This window comes from Oncorhynchus gorbuscha, linkage group LG17, assembly GCF_021184085.1.
Source record: "Oncorhynchus gorbuscha isolate QuinsamMale2020 ecotype Even-year linkage group LG17, OgorEven_v1.0, whole genome shotgun sequence".
Taxonomy (NCBI): Eukaryota; Metazoa; Chordata; class Actinopteri; order Salmoniformes; family Salmonidae; genus Oncorhynchus; species Oncorhynchus gorbuscha.
In genome coordinates, this window is record NC_060189.1 from 44,633,797 (window position 1) to 44,657,175 (window position 23,379).

Sequence of the window (23,379 nt, forward strand, 5' to 3'; positions counted from 1 at the left end):
TACATTTAAGTCATTTAGCAGACGCTCTTATCCAGAGCGACTTACAAATTGGAATAGCAGTGTGTTTACATGTCAATAACTGTATTTCTTTCTCAAATCCCCCTTTTTGGAATATCCCACGACATGTTCGTCCAACTTCTGGGAAGATTTAACCCCAAGATTTGCACCATTTTAAAGCTCTAGTTATTTTGTTGCTTTGGGAAAGATATTCTCAAATGTACTTACTTAATGTGATTAATTTACATTTAGTCCCTCAGGTTTAAGGTCAACCCTGTAATATGAACTGAACTTCCATTTCAACATGGTAAAATTATTTATTTTTATTTAAAAAAACATTGAACATCTAATAGTCAAGCAGGTGAGCTGGTTCGACTTTTTATATACAGTTGAAGTCGGAAGTTTACATACACCTTAGCCAAAAACATTTAAACTCAGTTTCACAATTCCTGACATTTAATTCTAGTAAAAAGTCCCTGTTTCAGGTCAGTTAGGATCACCACTTTATTCTAAGAATGTGAAATGTCAGAATAGTAGAAGAGAGACTTATTTTTTTCTGCTTATATTTCTTTCATCACATTCCAAGTGGGTCAGAAGTGTACATACTAATTGAGTGTATTTGATAACACTGCCTTAAAATAGTTTAACTTGGGTCAAACGTATCAGGGAGTCTTCCACAAGCTTCCCAGAATAAGTTGGGTGAATTTTGGCCCATTCCTCCTGACAGAACTGGTGTAACTGAGTCAGGTTTTGCCCACAAATGTTCTATAGGGTTGAGGTCAGGGCTTTGTGATGGCCACTCCAATACCTTGACTTTGTTGTACTTAAGCCATTTTGCCATACATTTGGAAGTATGCTTGGGGTCATTATCTATTTGGAAGACCCATTTGCGACCAAGCGTTAACTTCCTGACTGATGTCTTGAGATGTTGCTTCAATATATCTACATAATTCTCCTTCGTGATGCCATCTATTTTGTGAAGTGCATCAGTCCCTCCTGCAGCAAAACACCCCCACAACATGATGCTGCCACCCCCGTGCTTCACGGTTGGGATGGTGTTCTTCGGCTTGCAAGCATCCCCCTTTTTCCTCCAAACATAACTACGGTCATTACGGCCAAACAGTTCTATTTTTGTTTCATCAGACCAGAGGACATTTCTATCAAAAGTACAATCTTTGTCCCCATGTGCAGTTGCAGCCCGTAGTCTGGCTTTTTTAAGGCGGTTTTGGAGCAGTGGCTCCTTCCTTTCAGATTATGTCGATATAGAACTCATTTTACTGTCGGTATGGATACTCTTGTACCTGTTTCCTCCAGCATCTTCACAAGATCCTTTGCTGTTGTTCTGGGATTGATTTGCACTTTTTGCACCAAAGAACGTTCATCTCTAGGAGACAGAACGCGTCTCCTTCCTGAGCGGTATGACTGCTGCGTGGTCCCATGGTGTTTATAGTTGCGTACTATTGTTTGTACTGATGAACGTGGTACCTTCAGGCGTTTGGAAATTATTCCCAAGGATGAATCAGACTTGTGGAGGTCTATAATTTGTTTTCTGAGGTCTTGGCTGATTTCTTTAGATTTTCCCATAATGTCAAGCAAAGAGGCATTGAATTTGAAGGTAGGCCTTGAAATACATCCACAGGTACACCTTCAATTGACTCAAATGATGTCAATTAGCCTAACAGACGCTTCTAAAGCCATGACATAATTTTCTGGAATTTTTAAAGCTGTGTAAAGGCACAGTCAACTTAGTGTATGTAAACCTCTGACCCACTGGAATTGTGATACAGTGAAATAATCAATAATTGTGCAATAATTGTCTGTAGAAAATTGTTGGAAAAATGACTTGTGACATGCACAAAGCAGATGTCCTAACCAACTTGCCAAAACTATAGTTTGTTAACAAGAAATTTGTGGAGTGGTTGGAAAAACTAGTTTTAATGACTCCAAACTAAGTGTATGTAAACTTCCGACTTCAACTGTACACACACACACACACACACACACACACACACACACACACACACACACACACACACACACACACACACACACACACACACACACACACACACACACACACACACACACACACACACACACACACACACACAGTGGGGCAAAAAAATATTTAGTCAGCCACCAATTGTGCAAGTTCTCCCACATAAAATGATGAGAGAGGCATGTAATTTTCATCATAGGTACACTTCAACTATGACAGACAAAATGAGAAAAAAATAAACATAAAAATCACATTAGGATTTTTTATGAATTTATTTGCAAATTATGGTGGAAAATAAGTATTTGGTCAATAACAAACAAGCAGGATTTCTGGCTCTCACAGACCTGTAACAACTTCTTTAAGAGGCTCCTCTGTCCTCCACTCATTGCCTGTATTAATGGCACCTGTTTGAACTTGTTATCAGTATAAAATAGTCGCTCTGGATAAGAGCGTCTGCTAAATGACTTAAATGTAAATGTAAATGTAAAAGACACCTGTCCACAACCTCAAACAGTCACACTCCACTATGGCCAAGACCAAAGAGCTGTCAAAGGACACCAGAAACAAAATTGTAGACCTGCACCAGGCTGGGAAGACTGAATCTGCAATAGGTAAGCAGCTTGGTTTGAAGAAATCAACTGTGGGAGCAATTATTAGGAAATGGAAGACATACAAGACCACTGATAATTTCCCTCGATCTGGGGCTCCACGCAAGATCTCACCCCGTGTGGTCAAGATGATCACAAGAACGGTGAGCAAAAATCCCAGAACCACACAGGGGGACCTAGTGAATGACCTGCAAAGAGCTGGGACCAAAGTAACAAAGCCTACCATCAGTAACACTACGCCGCCAGGACTCAAATCCTGCAGTGCCAGACGTGTCCCTCTGCTTAAGCCAGTACATCTCCAGGCCAGTCTGAAGTTTGCTAGACAGCATTTGGATGATCCAGAAGAAGATCGGGAGAATGTCATATGGTCAGATGAAACCAAAATATAACTTTTTGGTAAAAACTCAACTCATCGTGTTTGGAGGACAAAGAATGCTGAGTTGCATCCAAAGAACACCATACCTACTGTGAAGCTTGGAGATGGAAACATCATGCTTTGGGGCTGTTTTTCTGCAAAGGGACCAGGACGACTGATCCGTGTAAAGGAAAGAATGAATGGGGCCATGTATCGTGAGATTGAGTGAAAACCTCCTTCCATCAGCAAGGGCATTGAAGATGAAACGTGCCTGGGACTTTCAGCATGACAATGATCCCAAACACACTGCCCGGGCAACGAAGGAGTGGCTTCGTAAGAAGTATTTCAAGGTCCTGGAGTGGCCTAGCCAGTCTCCAGATCTCAACCCCATAGAAAATCTTTGGAGGGAGTTGAAAGTCTGTGTTGCCCAGAAACAGCCCCAAAAGATCACTGCTCTAGATATATACATATACACAGTGCTCAAAAAAATAAAGGGAACACTTAAACAACCATGTAACTCCAAGTCAATCTCACTTCTGTGAAATCAAACTGTCCACTTAGGAAGCAACACTGATTGACAATAAATTTCACATGCTGTTGTGCAAATGGAATAGACAACAGGTGGAAATTATAGGCAATTAGCAAGACACCCCCAATAAAGGAGTTGTTCTGCAGGTGGTGACGAGACCACTTCTCAGTTCCTATGCTTCCGGGCTGATGTTTTGGTCACTTTTGAATGCTGGCAGTGCTTTCACGCTAGTGGTAGCATGAGACTGAGTCTACAACCCACACAAGTGGCTCAGGTAGTGCAGCTCATCCAGGATGGTACATCAATGCGAGCTGTGGCAAGAAGGTTTGCTGTGTCTGTCAGCGTAGTGTCCAGAGCATGGATGCGCTACAAGGGGACAGGCCAGTACATCAGGAGACGTGGAAGAGGCCGTAGGAGGGCAACAACCCAGCAGCAGGACCGCTACCTTCGCCTTTGTGCAAGGAGGAGCAGAAGGAGCACTGCCAGAGCCCTGCAAAATGACCTCCAGCAGGCCACAAATGTGCATGTGTCTGCTCAAACAGTCAGAAACAGACTCCATGAGAGTGGTATGAGGGCCCAACGTCCACAGGTGGGGGTTGTGCATACAGCCCAACACCGTACAGGACGTTTGGCATTTGCCAGAGAACACCAAGATTGGAGTGTGTCAGCAGTTCCTGCAAGAGGAAGGCATTGATGCTATGGACTGGCCCGCCTGTTCCCTAGACCTGAATCCAATTGAGCACATCTGGGACATCATGTCTCGCTCCATCCACCAATGCCACGTTGCACCACAGACTGTCCAGGAGTTGGCGTATGCTTTAGTCCAGGTCTGGGAGGAGATCCCTCAGGAGACCATCCGCCACCTCATCAGGAGCATGCCCAGGCGTTGTAGGGAGGTCATACAGGCACGTGGAGGCCACACACACTAATGAGCCTCATTTTGACTTGTTTTAAGGACATTACATCAAAGTTGGATCAGCCTGTAGTGTGGTTGTCCACTTTAATTTTGAGTGTGACTCCAAATCCAGACCTCCATGGGTTGATAAATTAGATTTTCATTGATAATTTTAGCGTGATTTTGTTTGTCAGCACATTCAACTATGTAAAGAAAAAAGTATTTAATAAGAATATTTCATTCATTCAGATCTAGGATGTGTTATTTTAGTGTTCCCTTTATTTTTTTGAGTGTGTGTGTATATATATATATATATATATATATATATATATATATATATATATATATATATCACTTTTTACCCCTTTTCTCCCCAATTGGTAGTTAGTGTTGTAGTGATGGGACAAGAGCCATGCGTCTTCTGGAAAACGACCCGCCAAGCCGCACTGTTTCTTGACACACTGCTCACTTAACCCGGATGCCAGCCAGAGGAAACACTGTAAACCTGGCGACTGTGTCAGTATGCATGCGCCCGGCCCGCCACGGAAGTCGCTAGAGCGCGATGGGACAAGGACATCCCGGCAGGCCAAACCCCTCCCCTGACCTGGACGACGCTGGGCCAATTGTGCGCTGCCTCATTTTTATATTATTTAACCTTTGTTTAACCAGGTAAGTCAGTTTAGAACAAACCCTTATTTACAATGATGGCCTAAGAACAGTGCATTGTTCAGGGGCAGAACGACAGAATTTTACCTTGTCAGCTCGGGATTCGATCGAGTAACCTTTCGGCTCTAATCACTAGGCTACCCCTGGCGCCCCTCATGGGTCTCCCAGTCACGGGGGCAGCTGCGATACACTGCAATGCAGACCGCTGCGCCACCCGGGAGGCCCTGGGTCTACTCTTTTTAGTAATTGTCTGGCGTTTTGTGGTGGAAAACTGAACATAACACATTAACCCTGTTACCCATAAATATATAGGCCACAAATGTTCTTAAAAAGTTCAAACATTGTTGTGAAGACTGCATTCAATCTCCCTTCCCTGTTTTCTATACAACATGCCAATTTAAGATGAAATTAAACCCTTTCACTTTTATATAAAAACAATTCTTAATTTAAATTACACTAGCCAAAAGGCACTATGCATAGCATGACCCAGCTATGTGATTCTATGATTGCCAAATACTTATGTGAGATTCTATCCAAACCACAGAATACTAGGCTGATTGGAGAATGAACAAAGCAATACAAACGGTTGCTATTTAAGAATTGTGGACACTGCATAGAAACACTAACCTGTTGCATTTTCTCCAGGTCCAGACTCGGCCTCCCAACATCTCCCCCGTAGCTGTGCCTGTGCTTTGTATAGGGAACCGCTGACTGTTCAAAGTGGGTCAAGATAATGGGCCTGGCAGCAGGCTGCGCCACCTGGAACTGGAGCCGAATGGGGGGCTTGAGGCTGCGAGGCGGGCTGGAGCTAAAGAGCACTGGGCTGGGGGAGGCCCCCAGGCAAGTCCCAGGCTCCAAGGCCGCCACCACCGGACCACAGCCGAACAGGTCCCGCACCTCCTCATCGCTGGAAGCACTGCTGTGGTGCTCGACGTGGTGATGGTGCAGCATCCACTTCTTGCCATCTCCAACGCCGCAGCTGATTCGCTCCAGCTCTTCTTCGGAAGAGTGGTGGTCCAGAGTTGGGTCTAGAAGGAGGCGTAGGCGACAGAGGCATGCCGGGGAGAGGGGACCCTGGTTGTGCTGTTGGTTGGTGGCCAGAGGGGTGAGGCCACCGTTCCGCCGCCTCTCTGAGGGGGGCAACGAAGAGTATAGGTCAAAGTTGAAGAGGCAGAGATAGCAACAAGCTTATTGTCTTCTTCTATACTGTGTTACCTAGAAGTTGCTTAATCTGTTAAATGACCATCTTGTACACATCCATGTAACAATGAAGACCATAGACGACTTGGGTTGGTTTGAGCGAGCGGCCCACATACCTCTGTCAATCTGTGCAAGCTCCTGGTTCTCCCCCTCGGAATCGTCGCTCTCTGCTCCCTCCCCACTGCAATGGTAGGAAATCTAGAAGGAAAGGGTTAAAGGTTAACAATGACATCAAGCAACATATGGCTCTCAACCAGTTAAATGAGATAGCATCAGTACAAGCCACTCTTTGGGGCTTTAAGCAACATGGTGGCCCACTAACCCAAAAGCTCAATCAACATGATTTATCCAAAGAAATTGTGCAATGTAAAAAAGGTCAAAATTAGCACAACTCTGTTTCACATGTAGCGTGCATATCATGCGAACACCTAAACTTGGTCAAATGGCCTATTCTTCCTGAAAAATGCCTTATACTCAAGTTAGAATTTGGTATAGATGGATGAAGTTACAAAAAGCTTAAATCTAGGCCAAGTCTGCTCTCTACAAGACAGCCTCTTCAGTTCAATGCAGCTCTTGATGCTGCCATTTCCATGTCCCAGACTGTCCCTTTAAAAAAATTAGATTTCAGTCTTGTGGTTCGATGTGGCAGTTAGGGGATGTTAGTCCCCTCATGGGGGACAAAACCAGTATCTCTTCCTCAAACTGTCAGATTGAATCGAAGATAAATCAAGAAATCTGTAATTAATTGTAATTAACGTTTTTGCAGAGGTTTTAGTATAGAGCAATTTTACATCTAGCTAAGGTATTTGTATTTTTTTATTTGAGAAATATTGCACCAATGTGTCATCTTATGTTAACAAAGTCAGATCTGATGGGCAGGTCTGTCTCACAGTCTGTGTTCTGCGGTAAGATTGGATAGAGCGCAATCCCAGCAGCTGTGTAACCCGTGTTAGTGGGCAAATGAGCATTGTCAAAATCAAAACAACCCTCAAGTAAGTCATGAACTCACAAAAGTCCGTTTTGGATGAGACTGACTTTATGAACAAAATTATCCTATTTACATTTTGACACTATATATATATATATATATATACACATGTTTTGACTAATATCGATGCCACATATTTTTTTTATCAGATAGGTATTTTATTGCCTTCACTTGTGCTTTAAGAGCATTCTCCTTTTGAGGAGTCTACGACAACAAAAAGAGAGAAACCCAACAGACGGCAGCACTAAGAGTTAAGTAACGCACGACACTGAGTGAGGCCAGGCCGAGCAGCTGCCATCTGTGCTCACATGCACACACAGACTCAACACCTCCCCTTCCTACTGAAGCACTTCAAACGGTGAAAAGGAGAGAAAGAGAACCAGTGCTCCTCGAGCAAGCCGCATACACTACTTGTGATAAACCCGCACCCTCCAAGTACCTTTACAATCGACGGTAAAGACCTGCAAGTCTGAGAATCAGTCAACCTTCTTAGTCATTGTACAAAAGAATCTGCAGTGGGACGAATACGTAACAATCATGGTTAGAAAGAGAAACAAGAAAGGTTCAATGTGGCAAAGGCTGACCTGGTAGCTATATACCCAGGCTACATTCACCCCTGCCTGGAATACGCAGCACCAGCTTCGCATTGGTCCTTAACTCAAGCCCTCTCTGATCAACTGGAGCGTATCCAGAAGTATGCTTGCAGAATCATCCTCAGCACAGCATATCCTGAATAGATGGATGCTCTGACTTCATTATCACTACCCTCACTTCATGAGAGAAGAGAGAAACTCTGCCTTTCAGGGACTGGTTACCCACTGCTTGTCAAGGACACGTGTCAGGAAGGTCCACCCAAAATGCCCTCTTCTCTATCCAACAGGCCAAGACAGATATTAAAAAGTTGTCCATAACCTACGCAAACTAAATCAACAACTCAGAGTCTCCTAGATGTATATTGGAAAAAAATAAACGGAACATGTAAAGTTGGTCTCATGTTTCATGAGCCGAAATAAAAGATCACAGAAATGTTCCGTACACAAAAAGCTCATCTCTCATATTTTGTGCACAAATTTGTTTACATCCCTGTTAGTGAGCATTTCTCCTTCGCCAAGATAATCCATCCACTTGACAGGTGTGCTGTTATGCTGGTGAATGAGGACCCAAAAGCGACTTAACGAAAACAGAGTCTTTATTCCAGTATATGACAAAGGTAATAATCCTGGAAAAATCAAGAAGAAAACAAAACAGGAAAAAACTTAAATCCACTCGTAGTAACGAGGACAGACTGGAGACTCGACCATTGACTGCAGGTTGCTTCGGGAAGGCACCGACCGTAGCAGACTAAGACACCTGCTCACACGCAGCATCTGAAGGAGACAAAACACGACAGGGCGAGACAAGGACACAGCACAGCGAACATCATACAAGGATCCGACAAGGACAGAAGCGGAAAACAAGGGGAGAAATAGGGCTCTAATCAGAGGGCAAAATAGGGGACAGGTGTGAAAAGAGTAAATGAGTGAGTTAGGAGAATGAGGAACAGCTGGGAGCAGGAACGGAACGATAGAGAGAAGAGAGAGAGGGAGGGGGAGAGAGAGGGATAGAAAAAGGGAACGACCCTAATAAGACCAGCAGGGGGAAACGAACAGAAGGGAAAGCACAAGGACAAGACAATATATGACAAAACATGACATGTGCATAGCAAGAAGCTGATCATTACACAGGTGAACCTTCTGCTGGGGACAATAAAAGGACACTCTAAAATGTGCATTTTTGGCACACAACCCAATGCCACAGATGTCTCAAGTTTAAAGGCAGCGTGCAATTAGCAGGCTGACTGCAGGAATGTCCACCAGAGGTGTTGCAAGATAATTTAATGTTCATTTCTATACAATAAGCCAATGTCATTTTAGAGAATTTGGCAGTACATCCTTAACGGCCTCCCAACCGCAGACCACGTGTAACCACACCAGCCCAGGACCTCCAAATCTGGTATCTTCACCTGGTGATCGTCTGAGACCAGCCACCCGGAAAGCTGATGAAACGGAGTACTTCTGTCTGTAATGAATCCCCTTTGTGGGGAAAAATGAATTGGCTGGGCATTGCTTCCAAATGGGTGGGCCTGGCTCCCAAGTGGGTGGGCCTATGGCTGTCCCCCTGTACAGTCATGTAAAATCCACAAATTAATTAATTTCAATTTACAGAGTTCCTTATAAGTAGTTGAAATTGTTGCATTTTGCATTTATATTTTTGTTCAGTTTACATAGTCATGAATTGTTTTTTTTGTATGTACTGTAATATCCATGCATTTCAGTGACTGCCATATATCTGTATATCTGTAAAACTTGAACATTACTTCTTCTACATACAACAGGTGTGCATTCAAAGTTTTACTGCCATCACACGGTCACACCTGACATCACCCACTAGCACCGCATGGGACTGGGGTGTGTGTGTGTCGCTGTGGGGCCCAACACATTCACAGGGCTGGAGGGAGCTTGCATTTCCTGACAGTGATATGAACCTTTCAAAAAATTCAGAATAGGTTCAAAAAAATATATGTTTACCCCTTACCACTGATACAGGATCAGGTAATCTGATCGAAGATCAGTTTTTAAGGGCAACTTCTACCTCAAGCAAGGGTTTAAGGGCTGAAATCCAGGTTAGATGTCAAGGGTGTGCCCCATCTTGGAGCAAGTCAGACACTATTGTCTGTGGCAACAGGATGAGTCAACATAACAGTGACGTTGCATGTTGACTTAATTAACCATTTGGCGGTATTTCAGGGAACCTGGTATTAACTGTTTATAAGGACACCAGGTGACTAAGAGGGAACACACTCATACACACAAAGGTTAAAAAAAACACACGATAAACACACATTCACATGCACATGCACACACACACACACACATTAACGTTGCACTTAACTTCTTTGAGACTGGGGGGCAGTATTGAGTAGCTTGGATAAAAAAGTGCCCAGAGTAAACTGCCTTCTACTCAGGCCCAAAAGCTACAATATGCATGTAATTAGTAGATTTGGATAGAAAACACTCTGAGGTTTCTAAAACTGTTTGAATTATGTCTGAGTATAACAGAACTCATATGGCAGGCAAAAACCTGAGACAAAATCCAACCAGGAAGTGGGAAATCTGAGGTTTGTAGTTTTTCCAAGTCACTGCCTATCGAATATACAGTCTTTGGGGTCATATTGCACTTCCTAAGGCTTCCACTAGATGTCAACGGACGCTAGAGTCCCACATATCCCAGAGGCGTTAAAGGACATACATGCACGCACAGTAAATCCAAAGTTATTCAGTGTGTGTACGACTGGGGTAAGGAACTAGGCTATTTATCACACCAAATATCTTTACATTTTCTGCTACATTCCTTCTTCGCAGTCCCAGTTAGTCTCCTTATCTATGTTACATACATTCACCCCACATTGGAAAAACAGGGGACATTTGTTTTATCTGAGGAACTCAAAGAAGGTTCAAATAATTGGACCAAATGTCTATGGGGTTTTCATGACTAATGTACTTGGGATCCATGATACTTGTGTTGAGCCTGTAGACTAGTATGAGAGGGTACTCTTGAAAAGGACATCAATGTTATGCACAGTGAAGTGTGTATGAAAATAGATTATTTTTGCAAATGCATGGTAAACATAAAATATGATATAGGTCATGCATGTATGTATTCAACAGTTGAGGGAACTGTGTGTCTGGGTGTTTCTGATGAGATTCTGCACAAGAGAGAAACTAACTCTTGAGATGTGCATATGCTGTGCAATGGAGCTGAACTGATTTTCTTATTGTTTGAGCAGGGGACCATTAGGCTATTAGATACAGCAACACCTTTCACTGAACAACAAAAGGGAATATTGAATGATCCCCAAATGTTCCATCGCATCTCCCAAAAACGTTTTCGACATACATCTGAAAAATGAGAGTTTCTATACTAAAGCTTTGGTTGTCTTCCTGTCAGGCTTCCATGTCTTCTCCCTGGACATCAATGTCCATCTCTTGAACATCAGACTGAGGCCTCTTCTTCACTGTCACTTTCCAACCCTGTTGAGGATTACTCGATAGCCACCAAATTTTCAACCTGGTCAGCCTGTTGCATGCTTTGGTGTGTGTGTTCCCAAATAAGGACCAGTTGTGCTCTGAGGTGGATGATGTTGGGATTTGGAGAGGATGGAGGCAACATGGGAAAGAGCCTCAGATCCATAAAGTCCCTTCCACCAGGTGGCTGATGAGATATGTTAGCACAACTGCCATATTGCATCTCCATCCCAAAGCCCTTGCTTGGAAGTACACTTCACCAGACTGCCAAGAACCCATCCCTCATCCAGGCCAAGGTGGCGAGACACGGTAGTGATGACACCATGGGCCTTGTTGATCTCTGCACCAGACGGGATGCTCTTGCCAGAATACTTGGGGTCCAACATGTACGCTGTGGCATTTATGGGCTTCATGCTTTTTGATGCATTTCAGAACTGCAGTTTCCTCTGCTTGGAGCAACAGTGAAGTGGGCATGGCAGTACGGATTTCTCCTCTTACATCTGCAAGCAGAGTCAGAACATCAGACAGGATGGCACTGTCTCCCTCAATCTATTCAATGGCAACTGCTATACAGTGGTCCCTCCGTTAAAAGTTGCAGCATACTGCTGCGCAGCTTGCAGGGTGCCACAGAATTCTACGAAGCGTTATTTAAAAGTGTGAACCACTGGTACAATCAATGCTAGTTTGACCACCCGAGGGCATCGTTGAGAAGCATTTGATAGCCTGTACTAGAGAATGCGGGAGCGTGGGAGGTTGAATTCCCCAACGGGGAGGAAGGAGTAGGCTGTCCTTGTAAATAAGAATTTGTTCTTAACTGATTCCATATGTGTTATTTCATAGTTGTGATGTCTTCGCTATTATTCTACAATGTAGAAAATAGTAAAAGTATAGAAAAACCGTGGAATGAGTAGGTGTGTCCAAACTTTTGATTGGTACTTGCTTAATTAGATTAACATTATGGCGTTTCTATTCCAAGAAAAACGGAAAACCTTCTGGGTGTCTGTTAGGATTGAATATAAAATATGGTGCTGTACAAAGTGACGGTCAGGAGTATAGTACTGGGCTGTTTAGCTAAAGAATCCGTGTCGTGCGGGCACGCGGGAGACCGGGGTTCAATTCCCCGAAGGGGAAGAAGGAGTCGGCTGTCCTTGTAAATAAGAATTTGATCTTAACTGACTTGCCTAGTTAAATAAAAGTTACACTAAGAGCATAACATTTCTACACCCCAATTTCCCAATTCTAGTCTAACCAATACCCAAACGGAGATTCGGTGAAAATAAAAATCTCACTGATTTATCAAGACCAGTCCCCATGCTTGTCTCAGAGCAGCATGAAACGGTGCTACAAAAGTTGTAGGCTATCGCTTCTAACTTCAATATGCTCTTTAAATAAAGACCTACACCACTTTTAACAGCACATTACTCAACGCTAGTGAGACTCTTGTCGCCCTACAGTATATCAAAAAACATGACGTGACTCTCCGCCAATAATTACATAGAGGATATTTCTGTAATTCATTGAAATTTATTCCCATAGTAATTCATTATGGATCCATAACTAAATAAACAAACATCGGCATTTTGAAAGAGAATTTTATCATTATTTTATCAACGAAAGCATAAAGACTCCATTATTAGTTACATCGTTTTAGTTTGAATGTGCCGACTGGCACTAAGAACAGAACAGCGGGAATGTTTCCCTTGTCAGCGCCATTATTAGTGCAATGCCCCTTAAAGTGTTGCCAGTTTGGCGGGGTAGAGGGGTCTACCCCCCCATTCCCCTTCCTCCTCCCTTCCCCATAAGCTCGGTCGGTCTTCTGTGCGCGGCTCTGTGGTTCATCCCGTGCCCCCTGCCCTCGTGCCTTAACCCTCGCGCGCTTTCAGTGGATACAGCTGGAGAACTGCAAGGCAATCCCATTGTGCGCCACTCGGGAGCCATGAACAATAGATATTGTCCTGCTAATAACATGGTTAATAATAGATCTGTGAGAATTTCCAAAAGGATTTGATCTAATTCTAAATTAATAACAGCTTTGTTTAAAAAAATAACATTTAGGAGATGATTTTGTTTCCAAATAATGTAAAATGTGCGAGAAAAAAGGCCCTTCTTGAACATGGGGTGAGACCTTGTTGCAAATTTGTAAATAAAGCCACTGCTATGCAGCGTCTTAGACCATTATGCCTCTCAGGCACTGTATAACAAGAGCGATCGGGAGTTGCCTACAGTAAGACCAAAATAATCAAAACAAAATAAAATAATTTAAAAAACAGTGTAAAAGTTTAAGTAAGTAATACTGCAGTTGTGCACAATTATCAGTTTCTATTTAGGTTTATGTCGCCCATTCATTGCCAGTTAGGACACACAGTAGAACCCAAAAGCACTGACTTATGCTAACTCCCCCTTGCGCTGGTCTGGTGGAATGAAATGGTGATACAGGGTACCCTACTAAACCACAAATTACCTCTATGTCCCACAGGGTAAGCTCTCAATTTTTAAAAGGAGGAACCACTATGTTTCAGGAGTTTCAGGCTGCTTACCAATCTCTCCCAAAATACATCCAGGAGGATCCTCTTGATGGGGCTGTCCATATCGGCAGACTGTGATATCGCCATTTCTTGGAGACTCCTTCCCCTCCAGGAGACATGTCAAACATTGATGACAACACCAACCCAACGGGTGTTGCTGGGTAGCTTCAATGTGGTGCTCTTATTCTTCTAATTTGCTTGTTGAGGTACAGTGCCTTGCGAAAGTATTCGGACCCCTTGAACTTTCCGACCTTTTGCCACATTTCAGGCTTCAAAACATAAAGATATAAAACTGTATTTTTTTGTGAAGAACCAACAACAAGTGGGACACAATCATGTAGTGGAACGACATTTATTGGATATTTCAAACTTTTTTAACAAATCAAAAACTGACAAATTGGGCGTGCAAAATTATTCAGCCCCCTTAAGTTAATACTTTGTAGCGCCACCTTTTGCTGCGATTACAGCTGTAAGTCGCTTGGGGTATGTCTATCAGTTTTGCACATCGAGAGACTGAATTTTTTTCCCATTCCTCCTTGCAAAACAGCTCGAGCTCAGTGAGGTTGGATGGAGAACACTTGTGAACAGCAGTTTTCAGTTCTTTCCACAGATTCTCGATTGGATTCAGGTCTGGACATTGACTTTATGTTTGAAGCCTGAAATGTGGCAAAAGGTCGCAAAGTTCAAGGGGGCCGAATACTTTCACAAGGCACTGTAGATTGTTGCTATTACTTGATGACTTACTTGATAACATATCAAACCATTTCCTTGGCTCTCTTGTAGTGTAACCATTGCTTTCAACGCCATGATGTCCTTGAGGAACAGATTCAATGCATGAGCAGCACAGCCAATGAGTGTAATTGAGAGTTGGACTCCACTTTAGACCAAGCAGCCTTCATATTCGCAGCATTGTCTGTCACCAATGCAAATATCTTCTGTGGTCCAAGGTCATTGATGACTGCCTTCAGCTAATCTGCAATGTAAAGACTGGTGTGTGTTGTCCCTTGTGTCTGTGCTCCTGTAGAATACTGGTTGAGGGGTGGAGATTACGTAGTTAATTATCTTTTGCCCACGAATATTTGACCACTCATCAGAGATGATTGCAATACAGTCTGCTTTCTCTATGATTTGCTTGACCTTCACTTGAACTCTGTTGAACTCTGCATCCAGCAAATGAGTAGATAAAGCATGTCTGGTTGAAGGGGTGTAAGCTGGACGAAGAACATTCAGAAATCTCTTCCAATACACATTGGCTGTGAGCATCAGAGGTGAACCAGTTGCATACACAGATCGAGCAAGACATTCATCAAAATGTCTGATGCTAGGAGGACCATGAGCTGTTGCTATCGTTAAGGTGTTAAGGTTTTCACCTTGAATAGAACTAGAGGGACTTTGTCAGAGGTTGCTTGTTGTGAGTGCTGAGGGAACTTTTTGCACTTGGCCAGATGATTCTGCATCTTTGTGTAGTAGTGTGGGCTCAATAGCATCTCATTAGCGTGCCAGATCTTGAGAAATCAGCTGTACGTGTGATGGACTGTGCATGCAGATGGTCGCAATTCCATTGAATTGGGGATAGTTTAACCAGAATATGCCACAAGACCTAGAATTGCCTTGTGTGTCCCACAAATAGGTTCAAATAGGTTCTAAACTAACTTTTTTGATGAATTTAAGCAAATTCCAGGGCTTTATTTCCCATGGAAGGTTTCCAACCCTTTGCAACCCTAGTAGTGAACATTATTCCTTAAATGCCTATAAACTAGTAATGCCTTTATGTAATTTGAAATGGCTCCTGCTTGCTTGTTCAGCATTAGAAATGCATGCACCAAAAATCCTGATTTCTGAAGACCACCCTTACTAGTGATGCACCAATTTCCTTTCACATGCAAATTCATAACACACAACATTCTATAATAGAACTGTGTTATTTGACATTAATATTTTTTGACACACAAAGACACAAAACGGCATTCCATAGTATGTCGTGTTGATCCGGCGCCGACAGAGATGGCCGCCTCGCTTCGCGTTCCTAGGAAACTATGCAGTTTGTTTTTTTACGTGTTATTTCTTACATTAGTACCCCAGGACATCTTAGGTTTCATTACATACAGTCGAGAAGAACTACTGAATATAAGATCAGCGTCAACTCACCATCAGTACGACCAAGAATATGATTTTCGCGACGCGGATCCTGTGTTCTGCCTTTCAACCAGGACAACGGAATGGATCCCATGCGGCGACCCAAAAAAATGACTCCGTAAAAGAGGGAAACGAGGCGGTCTTCTGGTCAGACTCCGGAGATGGGCACATCGTGCACCACTCCCTAGCATTCTTCTCGCCAATGTCCAGTCTCTTGACAACAAGGTTGATGAAATCCGAGCAAGGGTAGCATTCCAGAGGGACATCAGAGACTGTAACGTTCTTTGCTTCACGGAAACATGGCTCACTGGAGAGACGCTATCGGATGCAGTGCAGCCAGCGGGTTTCTCCACACATCGCGCCGACAGAAACAAACATCTTTCTGGTAAGAAGAGGGGCGGGGGCGTATGCCTTGTGGCTAACGAGACATGGTTTGATGAAAGAAACATACAGGAACTCAAATCATTCTGTTCACCTGATTTAGAATTCCTCACAATCAAATGTCGACCGCATTATCTACCAAGAGAATTCTCTTCGATTATAATCACAGCCGTATATATTCCCCCCCAAGCAGACACATCGATGGCTCTGAACTAACTTTATTTGACTCTTTGCAAACTGGAATCCATTTATCCGGAGGCTGCATTCATTGTAGCTGGGGATTTTAACAAGGCTAATCTGAAAACAAGACTCCCTAAATTTTATCAGCATATCGATTGCGCAACCAGGGGTGGAAAAATGTTGGATCATTGTTACTCTAACTTCCGCGACGCATATAAGGCCCTGCCCCGCCCTCCTTTCAGAAAAGCTGACCCCGACTCCATTTTGTTGATCCCTGCCTACAGACAGAAACTAAAACAAGAATCTCCCACGCTGAGGTCTGTCCAACGCTGGTCCGAGCAAACTGACTCCACACTCCAAGACTGCTTCCATCACGTGGACTGGGATATGTTTTGTATTGCGTCAGATAACAACATTGACGAATACGCTGATTCGGTGTGCGAGTTCATTAGAACTCGCACACCATAGCAACGATTAAAACATTCCCTAACCAGAAACCGTGGATTGATGGCAGCATTCGCGTGAAACTGAAAGCGCAAACCACTGCTTTTAATCAGGGCAAGGTGACTGGTAACATGACCGAATACAAACAGTGCAGCTATTCCCTCCGCAAGGCTATCTAACAAGCTAAGCGTCAGTATAGAGACAAAGTAGAGTCGCAATTCAACGGCTCAGACACAAGAGGTATGTGGCAGGGTCTACAGTCAATCACGGACTACAAGAAGAAAACCAGCCCAGCCCGGACCAGGATGTCTTGCTCGCTGGCAGACTAAATAACTTTTTTGCCCGCTTTGAGGATAATACAGTGCCACTGACACGGCCTGCAACGAAAACATGCGGACTCTCCTTCACTGCAGCCGATGTGAGTAAGACATTTAAACGTGTTAAACCTCGCAAGGCTGCAGGCCCAGACGACATCCCCAGCCGCACCCTCAGAGCATGTGCAGACCAGCTGGCCGGTGTGTTTACGGACATATTCAATCAATCCCTATACCAGTCTGATGTTCCCACATGCTTCAAGAGGGCCACCATTGTTCCTGTTCCCAAGAAAGCTAAGGTAACTGAGCTAAACGACTACCGCCCCGTAGCACTCACTTCCGTCATCATGAAGTGCTTTGAGAGACTAGTCAAGGACCATATCACCTCCACCCTAACTGACACCCAAGACCCACTCCAATTTACTTACCACCCAAATAGGTCTAAAGACGATGCAATCTCAACCAGACTGCACACTGCCCTAACCCATCTGGACAAGAGGAATACCTATGTGAGAATGCTGTTCATCGACTACAGCTCGGCATTCAACACCATAGTACCCTCCAAGCTCGTCATCAAGCTCGAGACCCTGGGTCTCGACCCCGCCCTGTGCAACTGGGTACTGGACTTCCTGACGGGCCACCCCCAGGTGGTGAGGGTAGGCAACAACATCTCCACCCCGCTGATCCTCAACACTGGGGCCCCACAAGGGTGTGTTCTGAGCCCTCTCCTGTACTCCCTGTTCACCCACGACTGCGTGGCCACGCACGCCTCCAACTCAATCATCAAGTTTGCGGACGACACAACAGTGGTAGGCTTGATTACCAACAACGACGAGACGGCCTACAGGGAGGAGGTGAGGGCCCTCGGAGTGTGGTGTCAGGAAAATAACCTCACACTCAACGACACCTACACCACCCGATGTTACAGGAAGGCCATAAAGATCATCAAGGACAACAACCACCCGAGCCACTGCCTGTTCACCCCGCTATCATCCAGAAGGCGAGGTCAGTACAGGTGCATCAAAGCTGGGACCGAGAGACTGGAAAACAGCTTCTATCTCAAGGCCACTTCACTTTAATAATTGGAATTGATGGGAAATTATGTAAAATATATCACTAGCCACTTTAAACAATGCTACCTAATATAATGTTTACATACCCTACATTATTCATCTCATATGTATACGTATATACTGTACTCTATATCATCTACTGCATCTTTATGTAATACATGTATCACTAGCCACTTTAACTATGCCACTTTGTTTACATACTCATCTCATATGTATATACTGTACTCGATACCATTTACTGTATCTTGCCTATGCCGCTCTGTACCATCACTCATTCATATATCTTTATGTACATATTCTTTATCCCTCTACACTTGTGTGTGTAAGACAGTAGTTTTGGAATTGTTAGTTAGATTACTTGTTGGTTATTACTGCATTGTCGGAACTAGAAGCACAAGCATTTCGCTACACTCGCATTAACATCTGCTAACCATGTGTATGTGAAAAATAACATTTGATTTGATTTGAATATTTGCATACATGTTTGTCCTGAAAATCCATTGTTTGAACAATATTTTATATGCATGTTAATAACATGTTATTTTATGTACAACATCTAACAAAGACTACAAATTCATTGAATTTCACTGAATAAATTGTATTTCCTTTCATTCAAATTGCAATTCTGTATCCTGTTACCAACTTCAATTCAAATTGCCTCATTCAAATTCTGGAATCTCAATTCAATTTTGAATTGATCCGAAACCTGGTTGCTATACAATGGTGGAGGTTGAGGCGAGTGACCCATTCACAATTTAAAGTCCCTCCGCACCCTACATTAAACAGTCTCTCCAGGATTCCAAGAAGGCATATATAGTACAACGCATCTATGCATATTACGCGAGAGCTCACAATTGACCCATCACTGCACATTACTGCATTAAAAAAAAGAGTTCAAAACAAATGTGGTTTCGCAATTTCGACCACTTACCTCAAACTGCCCAATCAAACCATACGTCAAACTTTCTTCCCCCGTCTGCGTGTTAAAATGTCAGTCATCAACCATCAGTTTATGACAGACAGAACAATGAACAGGAATCTCATTTACCAACAAAAATCACAGCTAAAGACCGTGCAAAACTATTTCCAAATATTTGACATGAAAGTGGGGGCAAATTGTAATGCACTCCATGCAACGTTGTGCTGGAACACAAGGTCACTTCGAAACAGCAAAGCATGTGAAAAGAATGTCCAAACAGTCATCACAGCAGCGGCAGATCACCATGACCAAAGCAACAGCAGGGAAATCTGTGGTAGTGATGTGCAGTTCGCGAATGATTCGTTATTTTTGAAATACTTTTCAGTGACTCGAGAATCATCATTCTTTTTTTATTTTACTGCTGGCCGCAATGAATCACAAATAATGATTGATTCACGAGCCTCTGTCTCAGCGTACGCAGACCAACAACTGTGCCCCCTATAAAATAGATCATTCTGCAGGTACCATAGAGACGTATTCGACTTAAAATCCTACTAGGGCTGAGCACATGTGAAATTAACATGGTCCAAAAAAATGGCTGCCGTGTAACGTTGAATTGGTTGCCACTGAAGGTTGAAGACTAGCAAGTGTAAAGGTGGGTGACTTCAATCACCAATCACCATCATTACATTACATTATTAAAAGTGATGATGCAGCCCCCTGCCAACAAACGGTTAGTGTTTTTATTGAAGACTGGTGACACCAGCTTTGTATATTGCTGCAGTCCTTAGGGCTCCAGCTAAGATAACCTCTAGTCTAGGGGAAACACTGCTAGAGCTCTTGGACTCTGAGGAGACTGTCTGCAGAGTTGAACAGCTGTTGGATGGGCAAATCATACATGTAGTTTAAGCAGGCCAGGTGCATGTGTGTGTGTTAAAGCATTCTGGGCAGTTTAGGGTGGAAACACTGCTGGGCACACACACACACACACACACACACACACACACACACACACACACACACACACACACACACACACACACACACACACACACACACACACACACACACACACACACACACACACACACACACACACACACACACCACACACACACACACACACACACACACACAGATTCCCCTTTCAGAGGAGAACCAGTTGCACAATACATTGAAGTAGGGCGATGGTGTGTGTAATACTGATGTTATACTGAAATGTCAAATGTGTGTTAATGTTTATACATATATATGTAAGCTATTTTGGTAGCATTGCCTTTAAATTGTTTAACTTGGGTCAAAAGTTTTGGGTAGCCTTCCACAAGCTTCCCACAATAAGTTGGGTGAATTTTGGCCTATTCCTCCTGACAGAGCTGGTGCAACTGAGTCAGGTTTGTAGGCCTCCTTGCTCACACACACTTTTTTAGTTCTGCCGACAAATGTTCTATGGGATTGAGGTCAGGGCTTTGTGATGGCCACTCCAATACCTTGACTTGTTGTCCATAAGCCATTTTACCACAACTTCAACAGTATGCTTAGGGTCATTGTCCATTTGGAAGACCCATTTGCAACCAAGCTTTAACTTCCTGACTAATGTCTTGAGATGTTGCTTCAATATACCCACATCATTTTCTTTCCTCATGAAGCCATCTATTTTGTGAAGTGCACCAGTCCCTCCTGCAGCAAAGCACCCCCATGCTTTACGGTTGGGATGGTGTTCTGCGGCTTTCAAGCGTCCCCCTTTTTCCTCCAAACATAACGATGGTCATTACGGCCAAACAGTTCTATATTTGTTTCATCAGACTAGAGGACATTTCTCCAAAAAGTATGACCTTTGTCCTCATGTGCAGTTGCAAACCATAGTCTTGCTTTTTTGGAGCAGTGGCTTCTTCCTTGCTGAGTGGCCTTTCAGGTTATGTCGATACAGGACTCGTTTTACTGTGGATATATATATTTGTTGCCGTTTCCTCCCGCATCTTCACAAGGTCCTTTGATGTTGTTCTGGGATTGATTTGCACTTTTCACACCAATGTACGTTCATCTCCAGGAGACAAAACGCGTCTCCTTCCTGAGCGGTATGACGGCTGCGTGGTCCCATGGTGTTTATACTTGCGTACTATTGTTTGTACAGATGAACGTGGTACCTTCAGGCGTTTGGAGGTCTTGGCTGATTTCTTTTGATTTTCCCATGATGTCAAGCAAAGAGGCACTGGGCTTGAAGGTAGGCCTTGAAATACATCCACAGGTACACCTCCAATTGACTCGTGTAAATTTGCCTATCAGAAGCTTCTAAAGCAATGACATCATTTTCTGGAATTTTCAAAGCTGTTTAAAGGCACAGTCAACTTCGTGTAATGTAAACTTCTGACCCAGTGGAATTGTGATACAGTGCATTATAAGTGAAATAATCTGTTTGTAAACAATTGTTGGAAAATTACTTGTCATGGACAAAGTAGATGTCCTAACCGACTTGTCAAAACTATAGTTTGTTAACAAGACATTTGTGGAGTGGTTGAAAAACGAGTTTTAATGACTCCAAACAAAGTGTATGTAAACTTCCGACTTCAACTGTACACACACACACACACCTGTGTGTGCAATTGTTTACATAGTATGTGTCCAGCTAATTTCTTTGAACGTTAAATGCCTGATTTGAAGTAGGAGCAAAAATACTGTACTGCCCACATAATGTGTGTGTGTGTGTGTGGTTGCAGTAGTCTTTCGAAGTAACCAGGTCATTCACCTAAAACCACAGGCCCTAGCAAAAACACTCTGCATAATGCAATACTAATTAATATAGAAGGGTCAAAAATGTTGCTGCAATCAAAAATACAACAAAATGTTGCTGCAATCAATTGGCTACCAACCCACAACCGGTGGTTGTTGTATTCTTTATTTTAGTTCAATCATACTATTATAATAGCACTTAACAATGTTAAAATGTATATTTTGGATGTGGGATGGGATGTTACTGTGGGGGCAGGGTAAATTCAACAGGGGGACGATGTTACTGTAGGGGGAGGGAGGGGGAAATTCGACAACACTGTGAACATATTATGCTTACCTTGAACTGAAAGGGATGTATCTCGTTGAGTGAGTGTCTCCTTAGCTTCTTGGTTAGAGTCTTCAACATCCTGAATTTTTACGAATATGTTTTTTTGTTGCTAAATGTACACTGGTGTGAAGCCATGCGACAACTACAGTGCATTCATTGCGAATGTACAGCAGTTTACACATCAGTCGCACACATTTACACATGAACGCACACACCACACACACAAAGGTGGCACGCTCAACTTCTGTTGAAGAGAAGAATCAGCCCCGATATCAGGTTGAAGATAAACTCTTTGCAGGTCCAAATTTTGACATGATAGCGACCAAATCCGTTATTTGTGACAGGCTGGATTAGGACGAATTTGAACTAAAACCGAATTATTGTGCGTTTATTTAGCTTGGTAGCGACGTAGCCAGTCCTGGTAGCTGGTTTCCCAGGTCCCAAATGAATACATCATAGTCGTTTCGACTTTCTCCTCCTCTGCTTTGCAAAAATAATTGTAGGAACAGCGCGCAAACTATGTAGGTTACTTTTACTGAACTTGCTCACATTTAGACACGCACACAGCACTCATACTCACAGACATACACACAGCCGAATGTAGGCTACACGGCACGCTAGTTTACAACAGACATACTACTTCTCTCCGTTATGGATCCGTCCTTTTCATTGGCTTCTCCACCGAATGATGTCGTTTTTTTTCTGTCGAGGGAGGGGTGACTGTCTATTTCTTAAAGCCATATCTTGTTTTCATGGAACGATAAGCCTTATGTTTATACACTGCCTAAGTCTGTAATGTATTTCAGCCCATTTTCATCTATTGGAGGAACAAGAGGGTTACATAGATTTGGGAACTGTCATTAGGATGATGTGTGTCAAGTTTCGAATTTGAACTATAAAATAGCCTACTTCGTTTAAATATAAAATAATATAATGTATTAGAATGTAATTAAAAATAATGCAATTCAAATATAATAGAATATCACTTTATTTATTCATTATACAGTGACAATGGAAAAATAATAGCTTAAAATAAACAGTTTAAAGAAAA

The 23,379-nt window shown here is 43.0% G+C and overlaps 1 protein-coding gene across 1 annotated transcript in view; it reads right to left on the reverse strand.

The window, feature by feature from the left end:
* LOC124002322 overlaps positions 1 to 22,998 on the reverse strand; it is a 44,008-nt gene extending 21,010 nt beyond the window's left edge. Inside the window, exons 1-3 of the mRNA XM_046309710.1 lie at positions 22,338 to 22,998; positions 6,366 to 6,447; positions 5,677 to 6,179 (exon numbers count right to left, since the gene is read on the reverse strand). Of these exons, the coding sequence (XP_046165666.1) occupies positions 5,677 to 6,179; positions 6,366 to 6,447; positions 22,338 to 22,406 (654 nt within the window). The 5' untranslated portion in view covers positions 22,407 to 22,998. The remainder of the gene's footprint in view (positions 1 to 5,676; positions 6,180 to 6,365; positions 6,448 to 22,337) is intronic.
* Positions 22,999 to 23,379: the final 381 nt, after the last annotated feature.